Here is an 18985-nt window from a genome sequence, read left to right as displayed (position 1 = left end):
CAGCACAACTTTTGAGTAAAACGCGTTTCGTGCCCCTGCAGCGCACATGCGCGGTGAAACGAGTCACGAGTCAATTTGACGCATTCGGCGGAAACGGAAAAGACGAGAGAGCCAACATGGCGGACAGGTTAACGCAGCTTCAGGATGCTGTCAATTCAGTAAGACTTATTTAAATGTTTATTTTATGACTTTTATGCTACGAAAAGTGTTAACAATCTTTAAAGTATATTTAGTCAGTAATATGAGTGATGTAAGTACAATTACAAATAATTTTAATGGCTAATGTTGTTGTGTATGGAGATATGTTAGCAATGTTAGCAAGCATAGCATGAAAATGAGAATAAAATAAACACGAACCACTTTAACGTTAATTGAATTTATATCATTAAAATGTAATTGAAATATTTTTAAAAACTTCAGTATTTTAGGCTTGTTTTACAGTACAAGCCTTTGTATTTTTGGTCAATAGGGATATTGTTAAAGCTAGAAGTTAACAGTTAACTTGCCAGTTTTTTTCAAACATTTATTCAATGATTAATAACAAAAAGACTGTAACATTATTCAGCCTTTACAATGAATAGTCAATTATACATAATACATTCCCACATATATTGCATAGAAAAAAGATAAAGGGAATATAGAATTTCAATAAAAGCAGTTTTTTATTCACAACAAAAGATTTTTAATTATTAAACCAAATTTGACATTTTCCCATGATAATGTTAATCTTGCAGGTATTTTCTGTTGCATCCACTCAAATGCATCAGTCGAGAAACAATGCACCAAATTACACTGAAAAAATAAATGTTCCACCGTTTCAACATCAATTTTACGTATTTGACAAACAGTCGAGTCTCCGACCTTAAATTTTAATCTTAAGAATTCTCTTGCAGGACATATATGATTAATTTAGGGGTGACAGGGAAATAAAGAACACCTAATCTGTCTTATTGGGTTTTTTTCTTCAAAATGCATAAACTTACAGGACTGGGAAGTATACTTTTGTCAAACAATTTCGTAATATTGTGGTAGGACATTTTTTCTGTCTGCAAATTTAAAATATTCAATCATTAGATCACATATTTTAGGAGTTATTACTGAATGTTTTAAATGTTATTTTATTATATATTGTTTTGTATGGGCAAGTGAGAGAATTTTACTTGCCTGACGGGACAAGTAACTTGAAATTAATAACAGTGCTACGAAAAAATCGGTGTGTGCTAAGAATAATAAGAATATTAAGTGCATTAGACAGAGCCGCGATTCACAAGCTCGAGTCAATGATTATATATTTAATACAAATCCTATAGATATTTCTAAAAAAATATCAGTAAATATCACATTACAATGGTGAATAAAAAAATGAAATGAAGAGCCACAAACCTGTATATTAAACTTTAAACACACTTGGGTATATTGAAACAGAACAGGTTATTTTACATTTAAGAATAAGATACAGTATAACAAACAAAATTTCACAAAATTAGCTGTAAAGAGAGGCTGCAATCATATGAACCGCTGCCTTTTATGTGAAGGTGATGTTAAATGTGACGACACACCCGCATCCGCCATGTTAATTAAGCAACGAATGAACGAAACGCTCCCTGTTGTAACATCCACCCGTTGTAAAAAGAAAAGGGACATCTAGTGGATACTTATAGCAATAACATTCACGTTAATGAATGTTCAGTGCTTGCAGAAATATGAAAGAAAAAAAATCGATTCACAGCTTTTGAGAATATCGACCGCATTTTAAAAAACGATTAATCGATATTTCTCCCCCAGCCCTACGCGGAATAATGTAAATTTATTTAATGTCATCTGGCTGTTCTGCGTGTCCGAGTGAATGAGGTGCACAGATTAACATACTAAACGAGTGATGGTCGAGGATTTGTCTGCATCTGCACTGTATGAGGATATGAAAACACAAACTTAATCTCCAGAGTTTCTCTGAGAGTTTATTTTACAAGCGTTTTACCGTTTGAGCGAAGCTATCGTCAAGCACACACTAAAACTGAACTCAAGCGTCTTCCCCGCGACCCGTCAAGATAAAAGTCCATTTAACTTGAACACTCAGACGAAAAAATACTGTAGTATTTGCTGAATGAAATTGTATTACCCTTGTAGTAAATTGATAAACTGTAGTAAACACTGTATTATACTATAGTAAGGTTCAAATGCACTATAGTATCTAGGAATTTCACTGCAGTTTAGGGCTGGGCGAGGTGACGATGTTATCGTGTATCGCCTATGTCTCGCAAATATCCCGATGTCGATTACAATAGACAGATACCAGACGATAATAGGGCTGAAACCATTCCTCGAGTAACTCGAGTTATGCGAATACAAAAAATCGTGGAGGCAATTTTTGTTGCCTCGAAGCCTCGTTTAATCCATTTAACTACAGTAACGTACACACGGAGCGCTGCGTTTCCCCACGGACCGTTATTACTAACGCACAGCCCGCTAAACTCTATTCAGCTGTGTCCCAATACGCCCTTTTCACATGACGTCACGCATCTTCTGTTCTGCCGCGAAGCAGTGTATCATTACTTCCGCTAGCACTCCAGTTCATAAGGTGGCGGTAATGCACCTATAAGCAGATTTGCCAACCGCCAGTAAAACTCAAGAAGAAGAAGTTACTTCCGCTAGCGCCTCAGAATGGAGTTTACCAAGTTGCACATCTGCCACAAATACGGCTAGATGATGTATAACGTCTTTCAGACAAATTTTCGCTAATGACAAGTTCAAAGCTAGAGAAAGGATACAAATTGTTCGTTGAACAGTACCTGTTTGATTATGAAGGTAAGTGTTTTGTTTTCTTTTTGTATTAGTGAAGGTGCTAGGATGAGTACTTGAATAAGTGTTCTGTCAGTTTTTTTCTCACTGTTGTTAAATTCCAGCGCGACGGCAAAACGGAAGTTCTTCTTGTTTGTTGCAAGACGGATGTTATGATACACTGCTTTGCAAAAAGGCGGAAGTTAAGTGACGTCATTGTGAAAAGGGCGTATTCAGGGCTGCAACCTTTAAGGTCGCGGATTTAAAAACGAGGACTTGGTTTTCAAAGCACGTAGCCTCAAAAGTTCAAGAAGCGAACTGAAATGAGACGGCCTAGCCTCGAGGAGGATTTCCTAATTGCGTGATTTGCGTCACCTGTTGCGTGGTGCCAGCAGAACTCAGCAGAGACGTTTCTGACTTTTTTAAACAAATACGGAGCCAGAAAAAATCGAGAATATGTAGATTAAAACAGCCCAACAGTATATTAAATTAACCAACCTTACAAATTCAAAAAACACAATAATGCACCAGTAATGTTAATTAACAACATCATATATAATATTAAAACACTGAAGTTGACCGTTTTTGTGAATTACATACTTTTATTTAACTAAAGTTTTGATAGATTATTAAAAATTTTCAAGCCGTTACAGGCGCGCAATGAATCTCGGAATAGCCGAAGCTGTGAAGGATACATTTGTTGTATCCTTAAAAACCTGCGGAAATAAGGTCGCATTTTGGGGCTGCTTTTGAAGCAACCTTTGAATCGGGACAGTCTTACCAGCCTTCAGTCGCGCTGCTGTGACGCAATTGGTCTTAAAATGCAGCCTTCAAACCACGCAGCCCCCGAATTGGGACACAGCCTTCATGTTACAGGGCTCTCAAGTCTCACGCATTCACCGTGAGACACACGCATTTTAGTCTGTTCACACGCTCACACGTATTTCTCATGCTGATAAATAAGTGATAGCTTATAGAAATGGTGAACTGCTATTTTACTTGGATTTAGTCTATTTTGCGAGTTAAACTTGTTTTCCGTCTGCATTGAGTCCATAAAACTAGATGCGGACTTGTGGACGCCGAATCATGTTATTTACACATGCCATCTGTCTGTTCTGCGTGTCTGGGTGATTGAACTGCACAGTTTAACGTGCTACAACGCGTGATGCTCATGAATTTGTCTGCGCTTTATGAGGACATGGACACCTGAACTTCATCTCCGGAATTGCTCTGATAGTTTATTTCAGAACATTTTACTGAGTGAAGCTAACGCACTAAAAAATAAGTGTCCTTCCGACGACCTGCCAAAATAAAAGTCCTGGTAACTCGGTATTTTTATGTGGACAAATGTATTACTATTTAATAGTAAAAAAAGAAACTAAAACTAATTTAGATAAACTAAATGCATCATGCATAAGATGAAGTTAGTCGTTTACCTTTGAAATTATTCGTTCCATTTTTATTAATGTTTCATATTTATACATTTGTATTAGGCCTATATTGCATTTTGAATGTAATATAGCAATGGAATGTACTAAATGGGTTTAGTTTTCACAGATATGAATGTATGCAATTTCAGCAATAAATATGTACATTTTTCTAAAAAGGAAACAAATTAGTTGTTCATTTTAAGAGACCTGTCTTATTTTCTCTTGTATATTTAGTATTGCTCTTTAATAAAGAAAACGTACGTATTATCCGAATACCTGATTAATCGATGGAAAATCAATAGAATACTATATTACTTGAATAATCGATAGCTGCAGCCCTAATCTATAATAATGGAAAATACGCGTTATAACATTATCATGCGATGTAGGCTTTAGCGTGAACGTTAATGTTCATATGCCCAGGCAGTCAGTAACAGTGACTGAATTTTGGAAACGCTGTTTTGTTCGGTCATTTGAAAGTGTTGCTGTTTTCTGCCGGTCGCTGCACAGATAGACCAAGAGAAAGACGAGCTGCGTCGGCAAAGCAAAACCTCACGCTTGCGGGGCTGTACCGGTGTTCGAATTGTCCTACCCTGTCAGATTTTCCTACCACAGGGCAAAACTTTATATAATATAAACCACATCGACAAAATAAAGAGGTAGGATGATTTCACAATGCAAAATACCCTGTCAGATAGTCCTACCATCTTAAAATAAACACATAAAATAAATTTACAGCGTAAATACCCTGTCAGATTATCCTACCAGCATAAAAGAAACATGTAGGATTAATTTACAGCGCAACACCCAATCAAAGTGTACTATAGGTATTAAATAATATGTAGAATGATTTAACAACGAAAATACACTATCATATTCCCGTAGCAGTATAAAATAAACAGGTAGAATGATTTTATAGTGCAAAAAAATGACGTAACATTGATGTGCGCATGCCTGGTAGGATAATCTGACGAGTAGGATGAAATTTCAGGACCCCTGCAACATTTTTCTACTGCATAAAAGCTATGGTTTATCTACAACTGCAACACTGGTTTGTGCGCGTGGCGCGCCTGTGTGTGTGTGTGCACGCACGGCACTTGGTGGGTCCGGAACGAATTCCCTCCCGGTCCGTATCCGCAGATTGATCGTCTGTGCAACGTTGCATGAAGTCAAACACACCCGATATCGCGGTGATTTTAAAGTAGGGTTGGACGATATGGCCAAAATTGATATTGAAATATATTCATGCATTTTGGTCAATAAGATATAATTCCGATAACGATATAAACAATATTATAATTACGAATTATCTGTTGGACTCCTATAACCGAGCACATTACTCCCACATTACAACACCTGCATTGGCATCCGGTTAAATATCAAATTAACTTTAAAATCCTTCTCCTCGCTTATAAAGCACTCAATAATTTGGCTCCTCCCTACTTTGCAGAACTCCTTTGCAATTACACTCCGACTCGCACTCTCAGATCATCTGCTGCACTTAAACTTGCATTTAGCCTGTATTAATTGTTTTTAATGATGATTGTTGTTATTGTTAACTGTTTGCTGTACGGTGTCCTTGAGTGTCAGTAATGGCAGACTCACACTGCGTGACTTTTGGCTGGATTTTGCTGTCGCGGACAGATTTCCAAGGTCTGCGACAAAACCTTCAGATCGCGACGAAATCTGTGCTCGTTTCGGTCGCCGAAGCTCGTTAAGTATAAGCAGGTGTGCAACGTGATCTGGACCTGTCTCGAGCTATCCCAGACACTACGATATTTTCAAACCTGTTTGATATTATCGCCTAGTGATCTCGTTGTGTGCGCGATTGAACAACCACGTGGAACTAATCCAGCCAATCACAGTGCAGATGATATAAACGGAGGAAAGTAAATTAAATTAAACATATTTTCGCTGATGGTCGGGACCACCTCTTCACTGAATGTTTTGTGGTGTGTGCACCTCATCAGCGGTGTGTTGTGTAGTATGCGCGCAGCTATGACAAGACGACGACAGATGGTAAGGAACTTTGTTGTGTAGTGTAAGCGCCATAGCAATTCAAGTTGTCTCACAGTCCCGTAGTGTCAGCTCGGCTTAAGGCGCCTATAAATAAAATGTAGTAGTTAGGGCTGTCACGATTATGAAATTTGGCTGACGATTAATTGTCTATTTAATCATTGCGATTATGACGATTAATTGTCTCTTTTAGGGCTTTGACGGTTTTGGCGATTAATTGTCTGTTTTAGAGCTTTGACATTTAATTCTCATACATTTTTGATTCAGCTTTGAAACGACCATATTGTTCTGAATATAAAAAATATGTTTTTTTTCTTGGAAATACATCGGAAAATATTGGTTTATCATATATTTTAGGTTTAGGCTTTTAACTGTCAATAATACAACTGCCATATACTTGTAAATTAAGTAAATTGATCCGGAGTGAAGCCACCATTGATATGCTATCAGTCATAGAATTGCTTCTAGTCTGTTTTTTTCTCACTTACAAGATACAATAAAATTTTACTTCTATGTTAATGAAATTTTGGTAGACTAGTTTTCACACTGAGATTATCTTAAATAATATTAAATTGTACTGCAGGTTATTTTTATGGTATATGCTTTAGTTTTTATTGTGTTGTGGTGGTACATTTTACAAGTATCACAATGCTTTAGTTACAATCAATACACTAAAATATGTAATATGCAGATGCACTACAGCTCCCCCTAGTGTCTTCTATAGAGATGTGAAATAATTGCGATGATCTGAAACCATCGCGATGAGGCCAAACAATCGCGATGAGACGATTATTTAATAATCGTGACAGCCCTAGTAGTAGTAGTAGTATTACGAAAAGTAAAATGTAAGATAGAAAAGTTGAGAGAGCCCTCTCATATGAACAATACAATGCTGGTCAAAATCATTCTAGATGCCAGCAGTGTGCAAAGCTACATATGATTATTAGAATAAAATATTTTTGTATAGGACTGTGCCCTTACCTTGTGTAAGTTTCAAATATTAGAATCATGTTTACCAATAAAATTTAGAATAACTTTTCTAAATGTGCTTCAAAGCATAATTGCATAACTTCAAATGTGCTTTAAAGCATTGGCATATTTTCAAAGCTCTACAGGGGCACAGGCCTCCCATTATTTGACACTTTTTTTCTTTTGACATATTCTTCTAAATGAATCATTTTCAATTATTATCATCAACTGAATTTTATGTATGATTGTATTTCCATTTTTTTTTGTCAAAACTTTATACAAGATCTGCCATGCTCTCCTGCAAGCTGACATTAAGAACCATTTTCATTCGTGTCAGTGTCTTTCAAAGGCCCTACAGTGTGCTTCAGTTAGCTATAAAAAACTACAAAATTTGCCATTCTGTCCTCGAAATTGACATTGAGAACTGTTTAAACTTGTTCATGTTTATTTCCCGAAAGCAAGCATTAGTAAGTTACAGATCCGTTTTGTAAATGAATATACGGACAAAAATGATCAATATTAAACAGCCCGTGTTTACATTTGACTTCTTTTTCAAAGCTGCTAGCGTCTGTTTTACATTATAAAGGGCTCGGCATAGTCCAGGCGAATTGCGCTTTCGTTCTGCGTTTTGGGGTAAAACGAAGCTCGAAAACGTTGAGAGACGGTATAGTGTTTTTGAACAATCCAACACCCCTTTGTTTCTGGAGGCGGGGTTTACATGACGTATCCAAATAGCCTCTGCGCACGTGGCCACACAAAACCACACACCCACCTATTACGTAATGGCCATGGACCAATGGTGGCTCGAGGGTGTTTACCGGCCAACACGAACTTTCCCAGAAAGTTCTGTTTGGTTTGCTGCTATGAACTAGTGAAACGAATTGTCGTTTGGACCAGATTTTGTTCGAAATCAGGTCACAGATGGTCGTTTTTCGATTTCGAATGTAGTATGCAGAGCCCTTAATCCTATGGAGTAAACAGTGTTTTCAAAAACGTCTTGAGCGCTTCTTAAACGCCAGCTCCGGCGTCTTTTTCTGCAGCTCAGAACCTCAGAGCGTCTTTAGAGGTTGAAAAAAGTTAAACTTTTCTGAAAAAAAAAACGCCCACGTCAACCTCCTTTTCCCCAGCTAACCAATGACAGAGACCTGTCGTTTCCATAACAACATGCGAGGAACATGATTGGTCGAGAAGGCTCCAGCTCGAAAAAATAAAATGGCGGCCGAAACGCCCGTTGGAGCATAGTTTTGTATAAATGTAAGTTTAATTTTAACTTTCAACAACTTTAGAAATTAGTATTGTAGTTTTTAAATATGTGATTAGTTATTGCAAAGACGCTCTCTGTTTGTAATTCAAATAGACTTAATATATTAATATATACGCTGCCTATCTGATTCTCTGGGCTGCCTTCGTGCACAGACGCTGACGACAAAGTCATGGCATTCGGCTGCTGTTTGTAACCAAACACTGCCAGTGTTTTTTTTTTTTACTAAAAAAGCACCTTGACCAACTTTTTCTTCTCAAAAAAGAAGTTAAGTGTGAACACGGGCTTAAACTAGAGATTTATACTGGGGCTAGCCACTGCCGTGGGGCAGAGCGAGGGCTCAGACCCGGACGTGTAATGTATATTGAAATATTGAAAATGTGTTTAAAAACCATATCTAGGGCTGTGTATTGGCCAAGTGCCTCCCGATACGATACACATCACGATATATGGGTCACATCGTCACGATACAATATATTGCTATGTATTTCGATACGATACACATTTGCGATATATTGCAATACTTTAAATAGGAAATGTAAAAAGTAGAGCTAGAAATACAACATGCTGTGTACCACCGGGGGATTTCTGTAAGGATAAATGTAAAAACATACCTTACCTCTGCAGAGTGGCCATGATGTGCGATGCATGGACCTTTAGATAGCACAGGGGAATAAGGTGGCTCACGCTTGGCTGTTGTGGTGCATTACAGTTAAAACACTGAACATGGGCAGTATAAAACCTCTGGTTCATCCGTGCTGTAAATGCGTTGTCAACAAACAAAAAGTCAGTGTGTTTTAAAGTCACACATGTCTCTCAGTGCAGCGCGAGGTGCGCAGTTTTAAAGGCACACTTGTCTCTCCGTGCTGCGCGATGTGCACAGTTTTAAAGTCACTCATGTCTCTCCGTGCAGCACGAGGTGCGCAGTTTTAAAGTCACACTTGTCTCTCCGTGCAGCACGAGGTGCGCAGTTTTAAAGTCACACTTGTCTCTCCGTGCAGCGCGAGGTGCGCAGTTTTAAAGTCACACTTGTCTCTCCGTGCAGCACCAAAGTTGCAAACCAGTTTTAAAGTCACTCATGTCTCTCCGTGCAACACGAGGTGCGCAGTTTTAAAGTCACACTTGTCTCTCCGTGCAGCACGAAGTGCGCAGTTTTAAAGTCACACTTGTCTCTCCGTGCAGCGCGAGGTGCGCAGTTTTAAAGTCACACTTGTCTCTCTGCAGCACGAGGCACAGTTTTAAAGATCACCACTGTCTCTCCGTGCAGCGCGAGGTGCGCAGTTTTAAAGTCACACTTGTCTCTCGTGCAGACGAGGTGCGCAGTTTTAAAGTCACACTTGTCTCTCCGTGCGCGCGAGGTGCACAGTTTTAAAGTCACACATGTCTCTCCGTGCAGCCGCGAGGTGCGCAGTTTTAAAGTCACACTCTGTCTCTCCGTGCTGCGCGAGGTGCGCAGTTTAAAGTCAACATGTCTCTCCGTGCAGCACGAGTGCGCAGTTTTAAAGTCAGACAGTCTCTCCGTGCACGCGAGGTGCGCAGTTTTAAAGTCACACTGTCTCTCCGTGCAGCGCGAGGTGCGCAGTTTTAAAGTCAACATGTCTCTCTGTGCAGCGCGAGGTGCGCAGTTTAAAGTCACACGTGCTCTCAGTGCAGCGCGAGTGCGCATTTTAACCTCAGAATGCCCTCTCTCCGTGCAGCGCGAGGTGCGCAGTTTTAAAGTCAGACTTGTCTCTCCGTGCAGCGCGAGGTGCGCAGTTTTAAAGTCACACATGTCTCTCCGTGCAGCACGAGGTGCGCAGTTTTAAAGTCAGACATGTCTCTCCGTGCAGCGCGAGGTGCGCAGTTTTAAAGTCACACATGTCTCTCCGTGCAGCACGAGGTGCGCAGTTTTAAAGTCACACGTGTCTCTCAGTGCAGCGCGAGGTGCGCAGTTTTAAAGTCACACGTGTATCTCCATGGTTGCGTCTCTCCGTACGGCACAAGTTGCGCAGTTTTAAAGTCAGACGTGTCTCTCGGTGCATGCGTCTCTCCATGCAGCGCGAGGTGCGCAGTTTTAAAGTCAGACGTGTTTTGCATGCAACTCTTCAAGCTGCGCAGTTTTCTGAAGTCCACAATCAACGCAGCCATCTACCAGGAAATTTTAGAGCACTTCATGCTTCCTTCTGCTGACAAGCTTTATGGAGATGCTGATTTCATTTTCCAGCAGGACTTGGCACTTCTATAACAATCATGGGGAGTGTTAACAAATTTAGATGGCTGCAGCGGACACTAGGTAAAATGCTTATAAGCAAACTTGACCAATCAGGATCCGAAACAAATCAATTGACACTTCAAATTAAATATAATTTTTTATCTAAGGACAAGTAATATTTGTACTCGGACAAGTAAATAACAAATTTACTTTAGCACAGGACGACATGACAATGATTAATGTCAAGCCCTGCCTAATCAGTTGAATGGGAATTTTCTTAATAATTTTACTGTAAGTAGTTAAAGAACAATGTAAATTATATTTATCACAAAAATGATTGTGACTCAAAATATTGCCAAAATTATCTAAAACATACATGACCGACCATACACCTTTTTGCCATTCATCATACCATACATTCATCATACCATTCATCAATAAACAAAGAATTCCTATTCCAGGTTATACATCTTTTATTCCAAATTGACATATTATGAGGGCTGAAGTTATGCTTGAATATCAACTTCCAGTATAATAATACTTCCTGGTGAAAAGCTGACAGTTTGAAAACAGTTAACAGAATATATATATTTTTAATTGTTAACGTTGAACAGAATCAGACCATGAAAATCTCAGAAAGGGTCTTACGTTGTGATAACGTGTGTTTTCAATTGTAAATATGTAAATGTTGTGAATTTTGTGTGATTTTGTCATTATACTGGCTTGATTTTTTGTATACAAAGTAAAATGTACTGATTCTTCACGTCGTTAAATGTGCTATTATCACGACTCTTAAGGATTTGGTGTATGTTTATGGTTTTAAATTAGTAGTAAAAAAATTGTAGTAAATACAGACTGCGCAGACGTCAATGTTAGTATGGATGCAGGCATGTGTTATGTGTTTGAATTAATAATGTGATGTTTGTGTGTGTATTAGCTGGCTGACCAATTCTGTAATGCGATTGGAGTTTTACAGCAGTGTGCACCACCTGCCTCCTTCAGTAACATCCAGACAGCCATCAACAAAGACCAGCCCTCCAACCCCACAGAAGGTACACACACTTGCACCTAGAGTCAATTCACACCTGTACGGGACAAACCAAAGTGTCACTATGAGTATAAACTAGGGCTGTCAACGTTAACGCATGCAATTATTTTTTTCAGATTAACGCGTTTAAATATTTAATGCCATTAATGCAACATCTGTTTTTTTTTGTCATCATTGTCTAGCGTTACATTATATAATCACGCTCTTATTCATATAAAGGCCTATTAAACTATTTAGGGGTGATTTGAAATGGTTGTATTGACACGTCGTCCAGTATAGATTGACAGCTTCTGGCTGTGGAACGCGGCTCAACGCAACAGTGGTCCCGTCTGGGCAGCGTCAGAATCTGTCAGACAGAGCACCAGTATTAACTTCTCTTTCGTGCTTGTGAACAAAAACACACGATTATGCCAGAAAGCACATTTTGTCAACTAATTTCACAAGCACAGTCTTCAACGAGTTAAATAAAGTCTTAAATGAATGCAAAGAGTAGTGAAAATAGGAAGCGCATCAGACTTGCTTAAACCGAGGTTCACACCAAAAACGAATTAAGCGTTTTGTGCAAGTAAATTACATACAAAGTCAATGCCAAGAGGCAAACTCGTGGCAAGTGAACGCGAGTCAATCTCGTCTTCCGCGAAGGTTGAAAATATTAGTCATTTCACGTCACTCACGCGAAAATGACCAATTTGCGTTTGGTGTGAACCCAGCATTAAAGGGGCCGCTTCTAAAAAACAAGAAAAAAGAAATCAATGTGATTTTTAGCTTTAATGAGGATTCTTCTGTATTTCATGTATTTAGCATTAAAGACTGTAAAGTGTTTGAGAAATTAATTTATTTTCTGTATATTTCCTATCTTTTAGACAGGTAGGAAGGGCACACTTATTATAATGGGTTTGATTAGTAGAAAAAAATCTATATTTAATAATCAGTTGCAAAGCCAACAATATTAGAATGCTGGCTTTCATTCAAAAAATGATGCTGTTAAAGAAATGTGTTGTTTCTACATTAATTTGGAGATAAAATGTGAAATTATTAGAATGTAAAAGTATATTTAAAAACATAAATGCTGTGTGTGATTAGTTAGTAAAAAATGTAATCATTGACGGCACTAAAATAAACATGTTAAACAAAATAAATAGTGTATGTTTAATTTCACTATACGTGTGCGATTAATCACAGTTAATCGTACGAAAAAGGGTGTGATTAATCACAATTAAAAATTAATCTATTGACAGCCCTAGTATAAACATGCCTTGTCCTTTATGTCTTACTCAAGAATATGCGCAGCTGTTTGCGGCACTCATAGCACGAACGGCAAAAGATGTTGACGTGTTGATTGACTCTCTGCCAAGTGAAGAATCTACAGCTGCACTGCAGGTACATTCACAGACAAACTGTTTTCAAACATGAGGCTTGGCTAGGACGTAGAGATTGCCTTTCTCTTTTGTCCTTCATTTTAATCGCATGTCGGTCACATTAATTGTCAGAGGCATGTCCTATCAGGGGAAGAGCCGTTCTCATTCTATTGAATCAGTGTTATAATAAATAAATAATTAACAGTCTGACATATGATTCCGTTCTTCTGTCATGTTTCACAGGCAGCCAGTCTGAGACAGCTGGAGGAGGAGAACCAGGAAGCTGCAGCCCGTCTGGAGGAAGTAGTTTACAGAGGAGACCTCTTACTGGAAAAGATCCAGTCAGCTCTAGCAGACATCGCCCAGTCGCAGCTGCGCACTCGCAGTGGTGCTCCCAGTCAGGCAACAGCCCCAGATTCCTGACATTGACTGGCCCAAACCAAACACGGACTCTACCGTCTGTACACAGCAGGGATTTTTATATACATCAGAGGTGCCAGTGGCGGAAGACCTTGTAATAATTGTACAGTTTGTTTATGGGCTGAAGATGTTTCTGATTTCATACTACATGGGAGAATGAAGAAGCCACCCTGTCATTATTTTCTGTTTTCCATCAGGAACAGACATTCTGTGCATATTCTCCTCTGAAAAATGAGCAGAACCGAGTTTTCATTCAGCATTTTAGGATGGTCCGCTAATGTGTTGATGTGTAAAACAGTAAGTATCAGAGATTGATATAAGATTCTTCTCATCAACTGTTTGTCTAGAGTCTTGTATTTCATCGCATGTGCTCAGTATATGAGTGCTGACATTGTTTTCTATCAGTGAATGTTTAACACACATCTGTCTGCTGGTAACAGTCAGGGACTGAGTGAGCCTGTTTTTTATATTAAATTATTTAGTTTGTTCTTGCCATGATCATGCATTGATTCTGTACATTTTGTTTTGAAAAAAAGTGTTCTAGCAAATAAAAGTTGTGTAAAGTTATCAAACTCTGGATGGGGTCGCCTCTCTTAAACATTGATTTTGATGAGTCAAGTCGCAGGTCTTTAACCCTGCTACTGCAGCTCCAAACACACTTGAACCATCTAATCAGGATCACTTGAAAATTACAGACGTGTACTGTAGCATCAACAAAAGTTTTAAGATACAGCTGAGCTTTGTGTCATTTTTGAAAAATAATAATTAGCTTTGTAATGTGTATAGGCTATTTTGCATTTAAATCAATTATGAATACTTTACTCTATGGTTTATTTAAGGAAGTATTTCATACCACATTGACAAAGAACATATACAAAATAATAATAACACTAAAAAATTCAACCTAAATAAAATACAGTAAAAGGAACCATTAATAAAAGTACAATTTCCCTTCCGATGTTTTTTCTGTGCCGTATAAAAGTCCGTTTACAGAAGTCGTGCCACTCGGCGGCAATGTTTGTAAGTAACTGTTGGCAGTTACTTGCATCATAGCAAGTCAACAGTCCTATCTCTTTGGTGGAAAGCAGATATTTCTAAAATCGATGGCAAAAATCACAATGAAATAGCATATTTACGATCAATAATTAAACCCGATATGGACTGTATAACTTCGGTTTGCTAAGCTTAAATTGCGTTAAAAATGACCCTTTTCACTTAAGCTCCGCCCCAGAGAATCGTCAGTCTTTATCGACTGACGATTGGATCGTTCTACTGGAAGGCGGGGCTTTCTTCGCTAGAGCGGCCATATTCAGCGTTGCATTTCTCTCCATTCTTTGTGGCAATAGCTTGTTTGACATGCACCTTGCCTCGCCTGAAAAGAAGACGAGAGTAGGCGGCTGCAGTAAGGGGAGGAGTGAAAAGAGCGCAGGCAAGACGGACACTTCCCAAATCGCGCTGTCGAGTCGAGTCGACTGGAAACGTCAGCAAAGGACTAGATCGCGTTCACGTTTTTTATCGCATTTTTCTTGGGCCAACTGAGTTTAAAAGTGAGAAATGTTCTAAATCGTATCTTAGACAAACTCTCAACCATGTCAAGGCTGTACGAAAGAATTTAGATATGGTCTTTGACAAACGAATGCTTAAACTTAGAACCTCCGATTTCAAGTTTCCAGTTCATCCCCCCCAAAAAAATACATTTCAAAATTGTATGTGATATTTATCCTTCTGGGGAGTTCCTATATTGTGTAAATTCTGTAACTCTTTCCATACAACAGACCCTATTTTTTCAGAGCATATTTTTCTTTAATTCCTGGACAAAGTGCAATAATTGTGGTTAAATGAGTAAAATGTTGTGAATTTAACATGTCGTTTATAAAAAATGTAATATGGAAACGGTGAAAAAGGTCAAACTTTTTAAAAAATATTAATAAATTACTTTTGTTAGCTAAGAATTTAATTCCCAAATGTATTTTTTTACATTTAAGAATTATTTGGGACAATATTTAAAAATGCTGTCAAAAGCAAATAATAAAAAGCTGGAGTTTTGTTAGACTTATTCGATAATGTAAATTATATTTCTTGTTTTGAATTTATTAATATGGATGGATTGAACATTTCGATTTTTTTTCTTTCTTTTTTGTCTTTGTTGTTTTGTTTGTATTATCTTTTATTATTTTTTATCGTCTGTTTTTGAATGTAAACTGTATACCATCTTGTTTTGTAATAATAAAAAAGCGCTTTTTATCGCAGATGAAATCTATGCAATTGAATTGCCATTGCTTTTACATCAAGGTGGTTATGAGGACTATATATTTCACATAGGTGTGTTTTTTTACATATAGATCTCAAAACCTAGGCTACTTCAGTTAATTGACTTATGAATGGAACACTTAAGAAAAAAGATATCAAAGTACCGAGAGAGCCATGAAAAAACCATGAAAAGTTTGCTTTCGAATCGCTCTCGCGGTACTTTGATGTCATCCCCCGTCGGATCTTGCGGCGCCGCATCAAGTCGAACAAGCCTATTAGCTTTGGTCGTTTTCACGCTAACACACGCATGACGTAACCGCAACTCTATCTAATGAAAATTCGTCTTTTCATAGACGTCACACCCAGCAATCTGCACGACGGCATTGCATTCGGAGAGTTTTAAACAGAATTTACCCAGTCCTTAAAGTTTACAACAGGGTAAGAGACAACATACAACATAAACAACAATTAAAATACGTCTACACGTTCAAATAAAGAGTTGTTAAGTAAAGAGTAACGTCAATTGAATTACCACACGAGTCGTGTCTGTTTACTTATTGTATAAACCTTGGCTTGCACGACAAAGCACCGAATTAGATAATAAGTATTATTAATAATATTTCACAAAACGTTTGTTAAAAGATGCGTTTAAAAGCGGCGCGAACCAGTGAAACACCTGTCCTGTCTGTGCGCGTTATATTTTTTGACCGCCAAGTGGCATCAATGAGCAGTAAATGACTAAATGTAAATTTAAGAATTGCAAAGGAAAAGAACCCAATTTCAATCAATTTATATTGGTGCACAACAAATCCTGTGATTGTTTGCTTGTATTAAGTTGGAGAAAATTGTCTGCCATCCAATTGTTTAAATGGCTCAATGGTTCAACTCTTGTGCTTACTATGGGAAAGTATAGGTTCAAGCTCCATAATTTCAAATTATAGCCGCAGGCGCAGGGGTTGAATTCTTGTCTTTAGTGGTTCAAAGTCTTGGTTCGAATCCAGCAGTTTTTAAGGTTCTGTGACTTGAACCAGATGCTCATTGAGAAGTGCTTCAAGCCTGTAGAGCCCAGTGGTTCAGAGGTACACTTGCTGAGCACTAAAACCGACAGTTTAGGCTTCAAGCCTGGCCCTTTGCACCATAAGATGTGAAGGGCCCAATTTATGTGCACCTGATAAAATAATAAAATATAAATGCGCCCGGAGAACTATCATAAGTGTGTACAGCCCAGTGGCTCAGATGTATGAGCACTGATACTGGAGTCCGTAGCCTAATGTTCAAACCCAGGCTCTGAGACTTTTAAGTGTCTCGTCTTGGTTTAAAGAATAATAGATAAATGCGCACAGAGAACTGTCATAAGTGTGCCTGCCACAGTGGCTCTGGTGGATGCGCACTTACATGAGAACATGTAGCCAATGGTTCAAGGCTGTCCTCTGACACTTTAAGTGTTCATTGACATCTCTTATGTGTAACTGATAAAAAAAAGTTAAATACGCCCGGAGAACTGTCACGTAATGTGCAGGACCCAATGGCTCAGGTGGATGAGCACTGAAACTGGATCAGGAGGACTCAGGTTCAAAGCCAGGTGGTGGCATGTCCTGCACACAAAGACCAAAGGGCATGACAAGAATCACCACGGTGGACGGAAGGAGGTACAACACATGAAGGCATGGATAGCATGAGAAGATTCCCAAGCTGTGAAAGGGGGGAGACGTTGGAGTGTGTCTCCCCCCGAGGTTCAGGAGTGTAGAAGCTGAGGGTTAAGCAACAATTGACAATTTTTTCCCATCTAACTTAACAGTTCTTTAGAACTCGCTATAGCTCATACATACACCACACGAAAAAAACAAAAACCCTTTCATTTGTTTGGCACTGTTCCTCCCACCTGACTCTTGGATGCTCCTGCTTGGCACTGTTCCTCCCACCTGACTTTGGATGCTCCTGCTCCATCTACACCACCATTCAGATGCAAGTCAACACCTGGACTCAAACCCCAGACCTTTCGATCTAAGGGTAGTATTCCTCACCACTGAGCCATTGGACACTGCATGCTCAGGACAGTTCTCCGGGTAATTTTATCTTTTTTATATATACCTGGTAAACATAAGATATTATCATCCAAAGCTGGATTTGAACCCTGAGCTACCAAGCCCAGGGCAAGTGCACATTACCACCAGACCATTGGACACTGCGTGCTCAGGATAGTTCTCCTGGTAATTTTATCTTTTTTATATATACCTGGTCCACATAAGATGTCATCATTATCATAAATGTCCCAAATTTTGCCGCCTTCATGAGTCTTAAATTACATAGGGACTAGACTATGTTGACTAGATTCTATACATATGAGAACATATTACTACCTGCTAGAGTACCACCAGATTTAATTCAGCTTCTTCAGGATTAGAAACTTACAAGCAGGTGCGGTTAGAGCTAAACTCTTGACACTGGCCTTCCAGGAATTGAGTTTGACACTTGTTCACTAGAAGCATGCTGATCTTACCTTTGTTTTTAAGCAATACTTTGACATCAGAAGAAAGAACTGATCATGGCATTAGCATTACCAATGTAATACCGTGACATCAGAACAACTTTCAGAAATTTCACTAGTAAGTCGGTTGTCAACCTAAGCAAATACTCTGCACTTCTGCACAATGGTAACCTCCTAAAACCACCAAAAGGAAAAATAAACTTTTATAAATACCAACCTAACAGAGTAATACTAAACATTAATAAGTCTCCTTTTTGTTTCATCTTGATTGAAAAAGGATAAAATAACACTTTATTTCAACATTTCTCATTATTTAGTCACATGCAAAGCATGTTGATCAGTTTTAGCATTGCTATGTTAACCATTGTTTTTACATTTCATTTCGTCAACTAACTCAATCCTGGCCCTGGAGACCCACTGCTGTGGGATGCGTTTCCCAGCTTCGTAACCTTATGGCTTGTCCCACCGGCACGATAATAGCGCGCGTTAATCGTCGACGTTTAACGCCTCGTGACTAAAGAAAGGGCGCCACACCTAAGAGAAAACGGCAGGCGTGAAAGCTTCATTTTTTTTAAACGGCTCGGGTTCGTTTTTTTTGGTTTGACGTGCTGCGTTAAAAATTGGCCGACTAATGAGATTCATGCTTTTGTTCACGTGTCTGTGTGTAGCTGCTGAAGTTAAAGTGAAACACGACTTTTTCGCGCAAGCACAAAACGGTCTTGCCGTGCACACATTGACGAAGAGGAAGCAAGATGAATTCTTTTTCTGTGTGACAA

General features: G+C 38.7%; 1 protein-coding gene across 1 annotated transcript; it reads left to right on the top strand.

The window, feature by feature from the left end:
- The first annotated feature begins 61 nt into the window (after positions 1-61).
- On the top strand, positions 62-15762 carry med21 (mediator complex subunit 21). The gene is made up of 4 exons (XM_057324147.1): positions 62-158; positions 11583-11697; positions 12973-13073; positions 13295-15762. The coding sequence occupies exons 1-4, from the start codon at positions 117-119 to the stop codon at positions 13472-13474; spliced, it is 438 nt and encodes a 145-aa protein (XP_057180130.1). The 5' UTR covers positions 62-116; the 3' UTR covers positions 13475-15762.
- Positions 15763-18985: the final 3223 nt, after the last annotated feature.

This window comes from Triplophysa rosa, linkage group LG24 (assembly GCF_024868665.1).
Source record: "Triplophysa rosa linkage group LG24, Trosa_1v2, whole genome shotgun sequence".
Taxonomy (NCBI): Eukaryota; Metazoa; Chordata; class Actinopteri; order Cypriniformes; family Nemacheilidae; genus Triplophysa; species Triplophysa rosa.
Note: the sequence above shows the minus strand (reverse complement) of the source record. Positions and strands in the feature narration are given on the sequence as shown.